This window comes from Elephantulus edwardii, unplaced genomic scaffold (genome assembly GCF_000299155.1).
Source record: "Elephantulus edwardii isolate Elephantulus edwardi_28Jun2011 unplaced genomic scaffold, EleEdw1.0 scaffold00121, whole genome shotgun sequence".
Lineage (NCBI taxonomy): Eukaryota > Metazoa > Chordata > Mammalia > Macroscelidea > Macroscelididae > Elephantulus > Elephantulus edwardii.
Genome location: NW_006399871.1, coordinates 1096635 through 1112482, shown reverse-complemented (window position 1 = coordinate 1112482; position 15848 = coordinate 1096635). Strand labels below are relative to the sequence as shown.

At 55.6% G+C, this 15848-nt stretch overlaps 1 protein-coding gene across 2 annotated transcripts; it reads left to right on the top strand.

The window, feature by feature from the left end:
- Positions 1–7877: 7877 nt before the first annotated feature.
- Positions 7878–15480, top strand: APEH (acylaminoacyl-peptide hydrolase). 2 transcript variants are annotated; one of them, XM_006892902.1, is made up of 22 exons: positions 7878–7889; positions 7965–8097; positions 8507–8633; positions 8996–9089; positions 9185–9260; positions 9351–9514; positions 9676–9813; positions 9911–10002; positions 10080–10120; positions 10204–10325; positions 10872–10932; positions 11403–11500; positions 12038–12089; positions 12898–12986; positions 13365–13503; positions 13950–14033; positions 14113–14193; positions 14513–14601; positions 14710–14900; positions 14978–15080; positions 15177–15283; positions 15375–15480. In XM_006892902.1, exons 1-22 carry the CDS (start codon positions 7878–7880, stop codon positions 15478–15480), a joined length of 2199 nt encoding a protein of 732 aa, XP_006892964.1. The 2 variants fall into 2 exon arrangements, with proteins under 2 accessions (XP_006892964.1, XP_006892965.1); XM_006892903.1 differs by having other exon boundaries at positions 12038–12098; positions 12907–12986.
- Positions 15481–15848: the final 368 nt, after the last annotated feature.

The window sequence follows — 15848 nt, the reverse complement described above, 5'->3', positions numbered from 1 at the left end:
TCACCACAGTGCAGCACCCCAGTGTTCTTCCTGCCTTCACCCCACGACACTGGGCTTCCTGCCACTCTCCTGCTCAGTCGGAGATTTTCTCAGAGTTGCCCTGGAACAAATGTGAGATCAGAAGCAGTGCCGAGGGAAAGGGCAGGAGAGGCCATGTGGCCCAGGATCACAGCTGCACTGACCTGAGGTTTGGGGTTAGACTGCTGTCACTGGGGAGGGAAAGGAACCACAGCCGTGACTTTATTCTGTGTCCTGCCCCATGGCGTGGCGGGCTACTGAAACCACTGATGTTGTGGCATCTCCCTCAAGTTTTGTCATTTGGCTAATGATTGCTGTCCATGGCCAGCGCTGCTGTGAGTCCCTTGTGGCTCTTGCAGAGGTGCGCAGGGAAGGCCTCGGCAGAGAGAGGCTTGCCATTTAACCAAAACCCCACATTCCTCACTCTTACGCAAAGCAAAAGGCAACGTTTTTGCTGCACTAAAAGAAACGCCTCTTCCTGAAATATGTGACTCTTTCCTAACTTCCCTCTGTGACCTCAGACCTGCACCGGTGCCCTCTTCCTGCCTCGGGAGGATCTGGGAGCCTGTGCAGAGAGAGGAGTTTAGCTGTCAGGAAGGCACTCAGCAGATGAGGGTGAGAGGCGTGCGAGGGTGGGAAGCAGCTGTCCATGGTTCTTGACAAGATCCTTTTTTCTTTCCTTCCTCCCTCCCTCTCTTCTCTTCCAAGCATCTACAATCTGGCAAACCCTGGCCCCAAGACTCCCAGCGGGTGGGACGTGGCAGGAGGGCCCTCGGCTGACACAGGATGCTTCAAACAGCAGCTGCCTGATATGCTGCACAAGTGAGACCCCCAGTCCATGGGGCTTTGGTTGTCAGGGGCCCTCTGGAATCCCTGCTGTCACCTGGTTTTCCTGCCTCTCTTCCCATGGCCTCCTTCCTGCGGCCTGGCCGGCCAGGCTCCCAGTGCGTTATACACAGAGTTTGGGCGCATGCTGCCCGTTTTCTAACGGGCACTGCCCTACCTCCTCAACGCCAGAAGTTTTTCCACAGCCTTGGAGAGGGGCTTTGACTGAGGGCTGGGGGCCCAGGGCTCCGTTTCCTTCACATTCCAGCTGGCCCGGATCCCTCTGTGACCACAGGGCCCTGCCCCCCGTCACGCTGCCTTCTGGGTGACGTGGGGGCAGAAAACTCCATGTGTGGCCAGTGAGGGGTTGGGAGAACTTTACAAACATTAGGACCTAACACTGTCTCATCGCTGAAATAAGAGGCCATAGCACCGAAAAAGCAGCGTGGGCGCTGGCTGAGGCTTCTCCCAGCCCGTGGGTGGCAGCGTGCCAGCACGCCAGCCGCCATCTCAAAGCCATCCCCCTGCCCCAGCTATCATGAGTGTCCCAGCGGCACCGCCATTGTCTCAACCAGCTGGCTCTTCGTCCGTACACCTGGGGATTTCTTTTGATTTCAAGAGCAGCCTTAATCATTCCAGTTTGATTTACGTGTATACCTCATAAACATTTTTCTTTCATTTCTTTTTCTCCTCCTTTCTTCTCTTTGCTTGCCCCCTCGCCCCTTCCCTCCACCTCCTCCTCCACCTCCACCTCCACCTCCACCTTGTGACTGATGGTTTGGTTTCCTCTCTGCTCTGCCCCTGCTAAGCACAGGGAGACATTGACTCTGAAGCAATAGTGGGCAGCAGGCCACCAAGAGCACAACCCCAGGGCGAGGTCTAGGGAGGCTCCTCAGCCCGCCTCTGTTTACTGTGCAATTCCAGTCCTTCTTAAGCCATCACCAGTGGGCGTGCTCAGAGCAGAGGGGCTAGGGCTTCTGCCGGCCAAGGGAAGGGCCCGGAGCCCCATATGAGGAAGCGTGGCTCCATCCATCCACCCGGTGAGCTGGACACGTACCTCCCAGGGCCTTTCCCTTGGGGGCCTCCCTTCATCTTGGGCACAGCCACAAGTCTCATCTCTAATGTTCTATGCAATGAAATATAAACCCTCAAAGACAACTGTTAATATTTAATAAATTCCATGTTATGTATAAGGATTTAATTGCAAACGTGCAATTGAGAAACTGGATAGATATACTCATCTCACCCTCCCTAGCCCTCACCCTGACTCCCACCGTGTGTGTGAAGTTCTCAGTCTGTGGCATGTTTGACCTGTGGCAGGACTCGCTGCTGCCAGGTGAGTCACCGCCTGTCCCACAGCAGAGCATGCACAGCTCGCAGCCTCTTTGCACGATTTCATCCATTTGAAATGCTTGACCCTCTTGCTTGGAGTTCTTTTTGCCTCAGAACCTCTCCTTCAGGAGTGCTTCTAGCTGGCTTCTGCACGAGCTAGTGAGGACCTGCCAGATTTGCCACCAGGGCGTGCCAAGCGGCAGGGCCAGCAACACAAGGCCTCACACACCCTTATAGGTCTCTCTGTTCAAAGGGCAGGCTGGGAGCCTGCACAGGATGTGTGCACGTGAATGTTCTGCAAGTGTCCCGTAGGATTTCTATCTGCATCTCGTTGCTCCTCCTGCCCCAGTCCTGAGCCAGGGGCATCTGGTTGTACCTTCAAAGGGGGGCAGAGCTGGACTGCATCTGAGGATGGAAGCCACGAGCAGGGCATGGCTGTGTCCTAGGGACCCAGCTCCTGATTGTACCTGTTCCATGTCTCTCCCCTGTGCTTGGGAGGCTCAGAGGTTTTTGAGCCAGGAGATCTGGCCTCGGGCCAGGGGGCCAAAGCGTGTTCAGGAAAATCTGGGCCTTAAGCATTTCTGTCAAAGATCGATGACAGTGTCATCTGGCAGGTGAACTCTCATGGCTTTAGGCTGAGTTTCCACAGAAGCTTCTCAGTGACAAAACTTATAAAAGGTCTTATGTGGCCCTCTCAGCATCTGTTCCCAGGACCTCTGGTCCCTGCCTACCCCATCTCTGAAGCTCTAGTACTTCACTGCTTGTTTGCGTCTTCACTGCAGAGCTGGGAGTGCAGCAGGCAGCAGCTGCCCAACCCCTTGCAGCCTGGCCTTCCTCCAGAGTGCTCTGGTTTGCAACATGCATTTCTCAGGGGTCCACATCTCATGCTTTCCAATACAGTCTACATGCCCCTTCAGAAGGGATCCTGGTCTACCTCTGGCAGCTGTGAATGGGATCCAAGGCTGCCAAGCTGGTGTTGGGCTGAGACTCGGGCCCAACTGGGATTGGGCTTCACCTAAACCCTAGACACCTGCCTCCGCTCAGAGATCAGACCCGAGGGAGGCTACTATGTTGCACCTCTGGACACCCAGAGTCACCTCTGTGTGGGCATATACCTAGTGGGCTAGCTACTTAGGGGACCAGGGCAGTAGTAACCCTTTAATAAAATCCAGGGTATGGTACCAGAAACAGGCACTAGAAGTAGGATGGCCATCGGGTAGCTGCTAGTGTGCCCCGTTTCAGGCTCTGAAGTGTTCATTTCTCAGCAAATTTCCTTTCTGACCAAACCCTCTGAGTCTGAAATTTCTGACATCTGTCACACTCCCATACCCACCCTCCCTTCTCCTCGCAGGACCCACTGCCCCTCTGTGAGAGTGGCTGGAGCAGACCACTGGGTCATGTATGTACTGGCCCTTGTACAGATTCAGCTGGGTTCTGGAGCCACTGCAGCCTTGGCTGAAGGACCAGAGTTTGGTGCCTTGGGTTGTGGAGAGAACAAGCACATCTCCAAATGGGCAAGGGGTCTCTGAGAGGTGGGCCAGACCTTCTCCATGCCCTTCCCCACCATCAAGAGCAAAGGCACTTCCTTCCAGCCCCCTGTGGGGGTCCAGTGTACTCATTACATAGCCAGCCCCCAGCCCCAGCCTGTGGGCAGTGCACAGGATCAGGGCCAGCACGAGAGGGCACCAGGGCCAGCACGAGAGGGCACCAGCGCAGGCAACTCCAGCCTGTCTTCTGGAGCCTGGGATGAGTTTTCCAGGGTGGGTCCTTCGCCATCACATACATTCCTGCCCTGCTGGCCCCTCTCCTGCTCCCCAATCCATCATACCCTCATGCTGTAAATACTCATCAGCATGGACTCTGACAGGGTCAGGGGACAGGCCTAATCCACTGAAACTCCCCGGAGATGCCATCTCAGTCTACCTGGCTCCCTGGGTACCAGCAGCCCTGTTGCCCTGCGCACTGGGGTGGCACTGGAGAGCCATGGAAGTCATGAGACATTGTGTATGCACGTGAACACGCGCGTGAGTGTGTATGTGTGTGTGTGTCTGCCTCATTTAGCCTCTGGGATCACACTAGCCCCTTCTCTCCAAGCGCAGTGCCTTGGAGAATGGTGGCAGCCCGATGCCTTCCCCCTGCTAGCTTCCACGTCTTGTTTTGGCTCCCCCTCTCCCTCTTCCCTGCCTCCCTTTCTTTCCTTCTCTCCTTTATTTGAGGGGGGAAGAGTGCTGTACAAAGTCAAACAAACAAGTTTACAGTTGTAAGTGCAATGACCCGAGTCCTCCACATGACCTTGTGAATTGTGTGCCATCCTCCTGTGCTCTGTGAGAACTCGTGGTACTTCAGTGTCCCTCCCCCCTGTATTGTGACAAGGTAATTCTGTGGTATCAGAATAAAAGGACTTGATATAAATGACCTACTGTCTGTGGGGTGGTTTCTGAAATGAAAAGGCTTGTGCCTCATTGAGTGGATTTGCAGAGCAAAGAGCAAATCCCCAACTTTCAATTGTCCTGCCTATTTCAAGATCAAAAGGGAAAGGATACAAGGGCAGCGCTGTGGCCATGGTGGCACAGCAAGAGCTGCGTCCATATGAAGCTGTCCAGACAGTATGCCCTCCAAAAGGTGCCCCAAGGGAAGGTTCTGGTCTCTTGAGGACGGTTTGTCTGTAGGTACCCAGGCCAAATAGCTTCCAGGATCTAAAGCAGCAGGTAAGTGAGTAGGTGCTGCCCCCTGGTGCTGCCATACACTCCACATCTGTCTGCACCCCAAAGTTGCTCAAAAAGCTCAAAACTCACCACCTCTGAGTCTTTTCTAGCTCATAGCGAGGAAATTGTAAACATGATGGTGGTGGTGGTGGTATACTGTCAAGTTGGAACCAGTCCATAGCTGACGCTCCCGCAGGTTTTCAGAGGCAATATGTTGCACAGGAGACTGCCCGTCTATCTCCTGCAGAGCAGCTGGTGGATTCAAACCGCATCCCCTTGGTTGGCTGGATGGCAGTGCAGTTCTTTACCACCAGACCCCCAAAGAAGAGCTCTGGTGGCTTAGTGGTAAGGGGTTGCACTGTCAAGCCAAACACACGTGGTTTGAGTCCACCACTTGCCCTGCAGGAAAAAGAGGCGCAATTTCCCCTGCCAGAGAGTCAGCTATGATTCAGTTTAGACTCAGCAGAACCTTTGGGTTGACAGTATCTCTCCTTACCACTAAGCTACCAGAGCTACAGCTAATCTTTTTCCAGAGAGCCCACTGATGGATTCAAACTGCCAAAGACAGCCTATGAACTCTGCCACTAGAGCTCCCTACTAAAAACTTTGCTAGAAAACTAAGAGAATATATACAGATAAAAAACACTTATCACTCTTACCTCTGGCCTTTCCCCCAGCCCCAGTTCATGTCTTGATGCATGTCCTTCCTTTCCTGCTTCTATTGATTGCACCTCCTATTTTCTAGACTCCATTTGTTTCAAGACGCTTACTCCAGCTATTCTCCAGTGTGCAGAGCCCAGGGAGATACACCGTGAGTTATTTCATAGGCAGTCCACTGCTCCCACTGCACACAGTCAGAGGGACAGACACCCTAAGCTGTGAACATCCTAATTTCCACCACTCAGGCTAGTGGCCCAGGCCGCACACTCTGCTCCCTGAGGCTGATCTTGGTGGGGACATAATCCTGCATACACTGGGTGTTTGGAGATGCAAAGAGCCTCATAAAAGGAGGACTTTTTACTTAACTAATCCATTGTAGGGCATATGTCAGGGATGTGTCCTATCTCCATACCTTTTCAACCTGTATGCAGAGCAGATTATCTGAGAGGCTGGGCTCTATGAGGAGAAATGTGGCGTCAGGACTGGTGGACGATCTATTAACAATCTGCGTTATGCAGATGACACAACCCTGGTTGCTGAAACTGAGGAGGACCTGATGAACTTGCTGCAGAGGGTCAAGGACTGCAGCCTTCAGTATGGACTGAGGCTCAATGTCAAGAAGACAAAGATTCTCACCACTGGACAGTGGTGAGAATCAGCTCCACGGTCAACACTCTTGGCACCAGCAGCCAGGAAATAAAAAAACATTGCGATGGAAATGTCAGCTGTTAGGGACCTCTCTAAAGTACTCAAGAGCAACGGTGTGTCTCTGAAGACTAAGGTGCATCTGATACAGGCCATGGTCTTTGCAATCACTTGTTATGCATCAGAGAGTTGGACAATGACTAGGGAGGATAGAAGGAGAATTGATGCCTTTGAGCTGTGTTGCTGGAGAAGAGTATTGAATGTACCATGGACTGCCAAGAAAACAGATTCATCCTGGAGAGGGTTAAACCAGGCTACTCCTTGGAGGCAAGGATTCTGGGGTTTCGTCTGACATACTTTGGACATGTTGTAAGGAGGGACAGGTCGTTGGAGAGGGACATCATGCTAGGGAGGAGGGGAAGACCCTCTATGAGGTGGATTGATTCAGTGACTGGGGTAATCGGGATGGGTGTGTCAGAAACAGTGCGACTGGCACAGGATAGAGCAGGGTCTAGGGCTGTTGTACATAGGGTCGCTATGAGTCACAAGCGACTCGACAGCACATAACAACAACAATCCATTGTGGCTGATTCAGAACGGAAAGCAGGTGAGCGAGAGCTCAGTCAAGGCAGGACTGGGCACAGGTCGTGCAGAGGTGTGGGCGGTCAGCCAGGCTCACTAGCTTAACTGCTGCCCGTCTCCCTGGGACGCAGCCTGGACGACTGCCCCGGCAGTCCTGCAGCTAGCCTGCCCAGTGCCTTTCCCTAGTAAATTCTCTGGTTCTTCGTGGAGTGTGTCTGCAACCAATGGCTGAGGCCGGGGAAGCAGGCAAAAGCTCACCCACTCATCTTCCCAGCAAGGCGCCAGTGAAAGGGGCAAAAGGAGAGCTGCAGGAACAGATAGCTCTCAGAGCAGGTGTGGTGGCCGATAAACTGATAAACTCAGGCGACGCTGGGGAAAGTGGGGCACCGCCCTCTATGCACTGCACCCCAGGGCTCTGCTCTGCACACCTCGCCTAAAACCAACCCCTCCGGAGCAGAGCTGGCTCACAGAAGAAAATGTTTGCCTAAACCTAGTAGTAGTAGAGTAGGAAGGGCCCCTTAATCGTCAGGGAACCTCAGATCTCCATGGGGCGGGCTTAGGTCCCACCCCGCCCCTCATCCCAGGTCACGGATGGACACTCCCCCGGCTCTCCATCCTGCCCGCCCCTCGTCCGCAACGATTCATTGGTCCGCATTCCTTTTTAGCCCAACCAACCTTTGGATGCTCAGATCCCGCTTCAGTCCCAAGTCGCTTCTCTCGCCTCTCAGTTTTATTCCCTTCTCGCGCAGGCCCTTAAACTCAACACAGACCTGTCCCTTCCTGGCTCGCCTCCTTCCCCTTCCACCCTCCCTGAAATCCCATTCTCTCCTGTCCCGTTAGCAGGCCCTGGCCCTGCCCCTAAAAGGGCCCGCTGCTGGCCCGCCCCGTCCCGTCCAGGTCCCCTGAGTGGAAAGCTCCAGCTGCACCGGGGTCCGGGACCTGAGCTCAAGGGTCTACCCGTCCCGCCGCCGGCCCCCGCCCGCCCGGGCCGCGCACCGCCGCCGCCGGCGTGAGGCGGATGCTGCCCGGCCACCTCAAGCCCCGCCTCCCGAGGCTGCACTTCCGGGTGCGTGCGCCCCCGCGCCAAGGCCCGGCCGCCGACCTGTGATCATGGAACGGCAGGTGAGGGCTCGGCCCGCGGTCCCTGCGGTCCCCGCAGCCCGGGCCGGGCCTGACCCTGGTGTGTTCCCTGCGCAGGTGCTGCTGAGCGAGCCCGAGGAGGCGGCGGCGCTGTACCGGGGCCTTAGCCGCCAGCCCACGCTGAGCGCCGCCTGCCTGGGCCCGGAGGTCACCACGCAGTACGGGGGCCTCTACCGGACAGTGCACACTGGTGTGTGTCGGGGGGAGGGGGGAACGATCGAGGGGACGGGCCCACTTCAACCCGGTGCACTGCCTAGGAGACGGTGGGAGGCGTGGAGGGTTTGCTACCCGAAGGTGTACACGCGTGTTAAAAGATTAGAGATGGGAATGTGTGCACAGGTGCATGCATGGAGCCGCTAGCGTGTATACAAGTTATAGGAGGAGAACTCAGACCAGAACGCAGGGGATAGGCTTACAGGGAGGGTGGGCCTGGGTCCTCTACCTGAGGCAGCCAGGTCCAGGATCCAGGGTGAGTTCCAGTGTCTGGAGGCCTGGGCTTGGACTATGGCAATAGGTTGTCAGCCTTCACATAGAGTCGGGAGGCAGCTGGGGGCTGTGGCCAGAAATAGCCAAGGTGAACCCCAGACTTCCCCTCGCAGAGTGGACCCAGAGGGACCTTGAACGCATGGAGAACATCCGATTCTGCCGTCAGTATCTGGTGTTCCACGATGGGGAGTCGGTGGTGTTTGCAGGGCCTGCCGGGAGCAGCGTGGAAACCCGGGGGGAGTAAGTGCGAGGGAGGAGGTTTCTGTTGGTGCCACTGCATGCCCCAGTTCAGTCAAGGTGCTAAAGAGAGGCCAGGAAACGGGTTCTTGTGCTAGGGAATTCACATGACCTGAAAAGCACTAGAGGCTTGCTCCAAAACTAAAGCTGGACTTGAACTCATTGGGAACAGGGAGGCTGGGGAGGGCCAAATGCCTGCCCCAGGGAGGAGAAACAAGGCTGCCTGCCACCATGGGCTTCCAGGGGGAGGTGCAGAGGCTGGTGTGAGAGTGAAGCCTAAGAAAACATGGTCAGCAAGGGCCTGCTGAGCAGACCTGCTGCTGGGTGGGAGGAGGCAATCCCAACCTGACGCCTTTTACTCTCAGACAGCTGAGCAGAGAATCCCCATCAGGCTCCATGAAAGCCGTGCTGCGCAAGGCTGTTGGCACGGGTTCTGGGGAAGAGAAACAGTTTCTAGAGGTGAGTGACTGATGCCAGGGCCTGGGCAACTGAGGGCTTTACGCCGTGGGTCAGGCCTGGTGAGGATAGGATAGCCTAACACCACATAATCTCAGGTCTGGGAGAAGAACCGGAAGCTTAAGAGCTTCAACCTGTCTGCACTGGAGAAACATGGCCCCGTGTACGAGGATGGTGAGGCAGCTGGCTGGTGAGCAAGCAGGGTGGGTAGGAAGGGCAGCCAGAGGCCTGGGATCCCCCCTGACCAGCCTTCCTTGTACCTAGACTGCTTCGGCTGCCTGTCCTGGTCACACTCGGAGACACACTTGTTATATGTGGCAGAGAAGAAGCGCCCCAAGACTGAGTCTTTCTTTCAGACCAAAGCCTTGGACGTCAGTGCCACTGATGACGAGATGGCTAGTTCGAAGAAGCCAGACCAGGCTGTCAAGGTGCTCATGGCCGTGGCCAATCCATGCAGACCTTCTAGTGCTCCCCTGGGAGTCACTGCCCTCTCCCCTCAAACCAGCAGTCACAATGTGGGGGTGCCCTGGCTTCTGCAGGCAGGCCTTGTGGACGTGCCTGGGTACTGAGTATCATCTCATGTTTTCAGGGGGATCAGTTTGTGTTTTATGAAGACTGGGGAGAAAGCATGGTTGCCAAAAGCACCCCTGTGCTGTGTGTGCTGGATATTGAGAGTGGCAATATCTCCGTGCTTGAGGGGGTTCCGGAGAATGTGTCCCCTGGACAGGTCAGTGCCTGCTTGGCCCATGTCACTTTTGAAACCTAGGAGACCTTGCCTGAGCCACTACCTCTCACTCACACCTGTGCTGCGCTCTTATTTGCAGGCATTCTGGGCCCCTGGAGACACAGGCGTGGTGTTCGTGGGCTGGTGGCATGAACCCTTCAGGCTGGGCGTCCGCTTCTGTACCAACCGCAGGTGAGGACGAGAGGAAGGGCATGGGGCTCTGCAGCCCAGGCTGGTCTTGAAGTTGAGTGTCTCTCTGGTGGTTCCAGGTCAGCCTTGTACTATGTGGACCTCATTGAGGGGAAGTGTGGTAAGTGACTGGTGTCCACATATGCTTAGCTGACACACTGGCCTTGCCAGCCCCTGTGATGCTCATGTCTCCCTATGGTCCAGAACTCCTCTCAGATGATTCCCTGGCTGTCTCTTCACCCCGCCTGAGCCCAGATCAGTGTCGCATCGTCTACCTGCAGTACCCATCTCTGGTCCCTCATCATCAGTGTAGCCAGCTGTGCCTGGTAAGCTGGAGGTTGGTAGGGGACAGTGGACAGCAAGAGGCAGGGATGGTGGATGAATGCACCGGGCCAGCCTCATCACATGCGCATGAGCAGATAACCTGTCCTAGGTACATAGTGGTGTGTACTTTGCCGTTTCCAGGCAGAGCCTGGCGGCAGAGAGAGGGTTTTGGCTCTGTTCACCCCTCCCATTGATTTCTCTTCTACAGAAAGCCAGGCTTTTGTGCAAGGGGCTGGGGTCTAGTGACACATGGGGTCGCCTTCACCAAAAGTTGGAATCAATTTAGTGGTAATGAGTGTTAGAGTCCCAGTCCCTGCCCTAGAAAAGCTCTTAGTCCCTGGTGAAAGTCCAAAGGCCCTGCCTAGCAGAGCCCTTCTGGTCATCCGGTTAAGTTCACCAGACAGGAAGTCTTTCAGGTTTGGTTCTCTCAAGTCTCAGGGCTTCCCCTGCCTCCCCTTGGACATCATATACATGGACAGATGCAGAGCTCTGTGCCCTGAGAGCACTGCCTGTCCTCTGGTGTCCCTGACCATCGTGTTATCTCACAGTATGACTGGTACACCAAGGTTACGTCGATGGTGGTGGACATCGTGCCACGGCAGCTGGGAGGTAAGGCTCGCACAGCTGGGTGTGTGCAGTGGTCCTGCAGCTCTGTATCTCCCTGCCTTCAGTTTCTTTCATGCCTGGGGACAGGACCCCAGCTCTTCTTTCCTGGGATCCTTCGGAGGTGACAGTCCCCTTCTCCCTTTGGAAAGCAAGGTCTCTGGGCAGGTGGCTCTTGGCCAAAAGGCTTCAGCTATACTCTTAGATAGCTCTCTGCTGGGACCCTGGACCATCCCAAGGATGTGAAGGTCTCTTGTTTTTCTCAGTCTCTCTTTCTTCTGGGTCCTCAGAAGCCTGTGCTCCTTCCTTGAGCAGCTCATTATCCCCCATGAGGCTCCCCTGGGTGGGACTCCCTTTCTGCCTCAAGTTGCAGGGTTCTGGGTGAATTCCCCAACAGCCCTGCCTGCCTCATAGGCTTGAGGAGCCCCCACACCTCCACTCCTGGATGTGATACCCCAGCCCTCCCATCTTTGCAGAGGACTTTTCTGGGATCTACTGCACTCTGCTTCCTCTGGGATGCTGGTCAGCTGACAGCCAGAGAGTGGTCTTTGACTCTGCTCAACGCAGCCGGCAGGTACAAGGCCCCAGCTGTCAAGACCCCGCTCCCGTGACATCCTCTGGGAGCCCCAGGCACATGCAGACCCCTGGGTGGATGTCCAGCCACGAGCTCCCCCTAGCTCTGTAAGACCTTACCTGTCCCTGTTGCCAACTCTCTTCTCCTTCAGGACCTGGTTGCCCTGGTGCCTCCTATTAGAACCTCTGGCTTTTACTCCTGAGGCAAAAGTGCAACCCCTCCTTAGAGAGAAGGGGATGTTCATCAGGGCAGATCGTCCCTGAGCACCCGAGAGGAACAGCTAATGGAAATAGGGCCAAATCTTCACCCTAAAGATGAGGTAGACACCCGCAATGCTACGGCCCTTTTACATATCACTTGGTCTTCCTAGTGATGATATTTTACCACCAATTTGAAAAGACATTCTCTTGCTCAGGGCTACCTATCAGTTTGTGATACAGCTGGGATTTCAACCCAGGGGCCCCGTTGGGCAAAGAGCAGATGAGGGGTGCCTAGGGCTCTTAGATGTGGTGCCACACATGGCCTTCTCTGCTGTAGGACCTGTTTGTTGTGGACACCCAGATGGGCAGCGTGACTTCCCTGACCGCTGGTAAGCAGGGCTGCAGGGGTGGGGGTGAAGCGGGCATGTGAGCATGAGGGACGGTAGTGGCATTGTCGGCCATGCCGCATCACTGACTGTCCCACGGCCTTTACTGCTGGTCTCCTGAAAGTTCTTCCCTGCAGAACCCTTACCCAGCGCCATCAACCACCAACCCTTCTTCTGTATTCCACTCTGCCCATACGGAGGATGGTCCTAAAAAACCCTCTGGCCAACATCGATCAGAGTCACCCCTCCTCCTCTCTAAACCCTTAGGGTGCCACACATCAGACAGAGGCACCTGTACCACCTTGGGGCTCAGGAGGAGCCTCCTGTTAGCTCTTCCGCCTTACTCATTTCCAGGCCTGATGGTTCTGCCCCTGACCTTGTTTGAGTTCTTTTCATCTACCCTGGCTGTATCCGCCCTTCCACTATTCTGCAGTATATCAAAACTCACAGCCCTGCTTAAGAATCTCCGTGGACCCCATTGCCCACAATCAGCAGCCCCCACCCAGCCTCTGTGCCGTTAGCCCAGCTGCCACTCCTCTAGTCCTTGAGGGCACATGTGCTGTGGTGAGCCAGTGTGTTCCTTGGCCTAGCTGCATCTGAAGGGGCACAGCCAAGTGTCTGCTCAGTAAGCTGAGCGGGAGTTTGACCCTAGGCTGTGTGCATGTGGGTGCTTGTGAGGGGTGTCCCTTTGCCCCTCAGGGTGGGAGAGGTGCTGTACTGTAGATCCTCCTGACTGGGGCTTGGACTCTGAAGGTGGGAGTTGGGAGGAGTGTGACTCCTGCCAGTGCTTAGTGACCTCTGCCCCCTGCAGTAGAGCCAGCTGGAAGTTGGAAACTTTTCACAATTGACCGGAACCTGATGGTGGCACAGTTCTCCACACCCAGCCAACCCCCAAGCCTGGTGAGGACTGGGGAGCTCAGGGCCAGGAGGCAGGGGTTCCATGCAGGCTAGAGTTCCCCCGCCGCCGACAGCCAGCAGGCCCCATTCTGGCCATGCCAGCATGTGTTGATGCCAAGACAAGACTTTATGCTGAACATGGTCTGTGAGGATTTGGCATCTGTGGGGAGGAAGTCCTGGGCTAGAGTCTACTCTAGATAGAGTTGCCCATGAAGTGCCCAGAAGAGAGAGAGTGTGTGTTTAAACCAGCGATACTGTGCTTTCTAGAGGCGAATGGGTGAGCGTGGTGAGAGTTGCCCACTTCTTACCCCAGGCAGAGGCAGAAGGGCAAGGAGACAGCCAGGCCACATATACAAATGAACCATTTCTTCCTCTCAACAGAAAGTTGGATTCTTGCCTCCTGCGGGCAAGGAGAGGTCAGTGGTTTGGGTGTCCCTGGAGGAGGCTGAACCTATTCCCGACATTCACTGGGGCATCCGGGTGCTGCAGCCACCCCCGGAGCAAGAGAACGTGCAGTATGGTGAGTTGGCCCCAGGGCACACAGACGCCCATTCCAAGCTCCCCAGCATTTACAGTGACAGTTCCTGCCTCTGCCTCTCACATTTTGTGCTTTCCTGCATCATCTCTAAGAGGTTTTCTTTTTATCTTGTGGGCGATCATGTCCTGATGTTTAAGTAAATGTTCTGGGTATCAGAGTCGGGCCCCCGCAGGCCAGTTCATCAGTGGTAAAAAGCCTGATGAAGACAGGCTTTACACAGCCTCTGTGACCACACCTCCTCCAGAATGCTGTCCCTGCAGACTGGGGCTCCCTGCCTGGAGCAGGAGGAGTGTGTGTCTCCTATGTTACAGTGTGGGCTACCTTGGCATCAGAATTCAGCCCCAATCTGTAGCTACAGCTGAACCCTTAACTGAGAAAGCCCCTAGCTGGTGGCATTGACTTTGCTAACCACTTTCCTCTCCTTGCAGCTGGACTTGACTTTGAAGCAATCCTTCTGCAGCCAAGCGACCCTCCAGATAAGACCCAGGTCCCCATGGTGGTCATGCCCCATGGTATGTGTCTGGCCAAGACCCCTGGCCCTCGTCCTGGCCCTCCTCGCAGGCCCTTTCACCCTCTGCTCCCTGTCTCCAGGGGGCCCTCACTCATCCTTTGTTGCTGCCTGGATGCTGTTCCCAGCTCTGCTCTGCAAGATGGGCTTTGCAGTGCTACTGGGTGAGTGGCCAGTTGTTGGGGTGATGGGTTCACCATCTGCTTCTTATAAACATCATTAAACATCATGGGTATCAACCTTGTCTCTAAACCCTCTGTCAATTGGACCTGGTAACTACAATCAGGAATCGCCCTTGGCCCAGCCTCTGGCATCACAGTGTAGCAATAATGTGGGCCAGCTCAGGACTATACAAGACTCAGCCACTCCGCTTTGATGGCTCGTGATGTATCTGGTCCCAGGGTCCACTTCACAGATAGGTGGGTATCCAGGAGGCCAGAGATGTCATCTGACCATCCTATCTGATCCCTCTCTGATCTCCAGTGAACTATCGGGGCTCCACGGGCTTCGGTCAGGACAGCATCCTCTCCCTCCCAGGCAACGTAGGCCACCAGGATGTAAAGGACGTCCAGGTAGCTGGGGACTGGGGGTGCTGGAGACAGGCCTGAATGGGGGCTGTCAGAAGAATTCCATCCAGCCCAACAGGCACCTGCTGCAGTGTTTCTCTGTCCCGCCTGCAGTTCGCAGTGGAGCATGTCCTCCAGGAGGAGCACTTTGATGCAAGCCGTGTGGCCCTTATGGGTGGTTCCCACGGTGGCTTCCTCTCCTGCCACCTGATTGGTCAATACCCGGAGACCTACAGTGCCTGTGTGGCCCGGAACCCAGTGATCAACATTGCCTCTATGATGGGCTCCACTGACATCCCTGACTGGTGCGTGTGCTCCCAGGCCCCCGCTCTCCCCCTCCATCCCATCCATCCCCTCCAGCCATCAGCTCTGTCTCCTGCAGGTGTGTGGTGGAGGCTGGTTTCCCCTACAAAAACGACTGCCTGCCAGACCTCAGCGTGTGGGCCGAGATGCTGGACAAGTCACCCATTAAGTACGTCCCTCAGGTACGTGACCCTCTTTCCTGTTCTGCCTGCTACCTGCCCATCTAAAACTCAAGTGCCTGCCCGCCACCACTCTCCACTCCTTCTCCACACACCCAGGTAAAGACTCCACTGCTCCTGATGCTGGGCCAGGAGGACCGGCGTGTGCCCTTCAAGCAGGGCATAGAGTATTACCGCGCCCTCAAGGCCCGGAAAGTGCCCATTCGGTGAGTCCAGCAGTGTAAGCCCTGGGAGCTGGTGGGCAGATGAGCAAGAGAGGGTCCTCCAAACTCAAAGATTGCCACCTCACCACCCCAGGCTCCTGCTCTACCCCAAGAGCACCCACGCGCTGTCAGAGGTGGAGGTGGAGTCGGACAGCTTCATGAACGCTCTACTCTGGCTGCGTACACACTTGGGCAGCTGAAGTTCTGTGCTCCCACACGAGCGGTTGGCAATTGCCACTTTTCACTGCTGTAGAGCCCCAGGGCCTGGCAGAAGTGTGTAAAGCTTCTCTGCTCTGGACTTAATGGATTGTTAGTCTGAGGAACGTGAGCTGTGCGGTCTTAATAAATAAGGACACGGACCCTGGTTCTTGCTGATATTTTTATACCAAGTCAGCTCCAGCCCCAGTGTTCAGCCTGGGGTTCAGAGACTCTAGGCTGTGGATTTAGTAGCCATGAGGGCCACACCAAACTCTGGGGGTGTGGGTGAGGGCAGCAAGGCTTGCTGAGCCCCTGCCTGTCCTGGCAGACTGGAACTCTGGACCAGCCAGCTCCCTCTTCCACAGCCTCC

Bases quoted from the DNA above. Each gene is read 5' to 3' on its own strand.
- APEH (XM_006892902.1), top strand. The intron at 10,933-11,402 runs GTAAGGCTCGCA...CCATCTTTGCAG, and splicing joins CGTGCCACGGCAGCTGGGAG to AGGACTTTTCTGGGATCTAC. The intron at 13,504-13,949 runs GTGAGTTGGCCC...CTCTCCTTGCAG, and splicing joins GCAAGAGAACGTGCAGTATG to CTGGACTTGACTTTGAAGCA.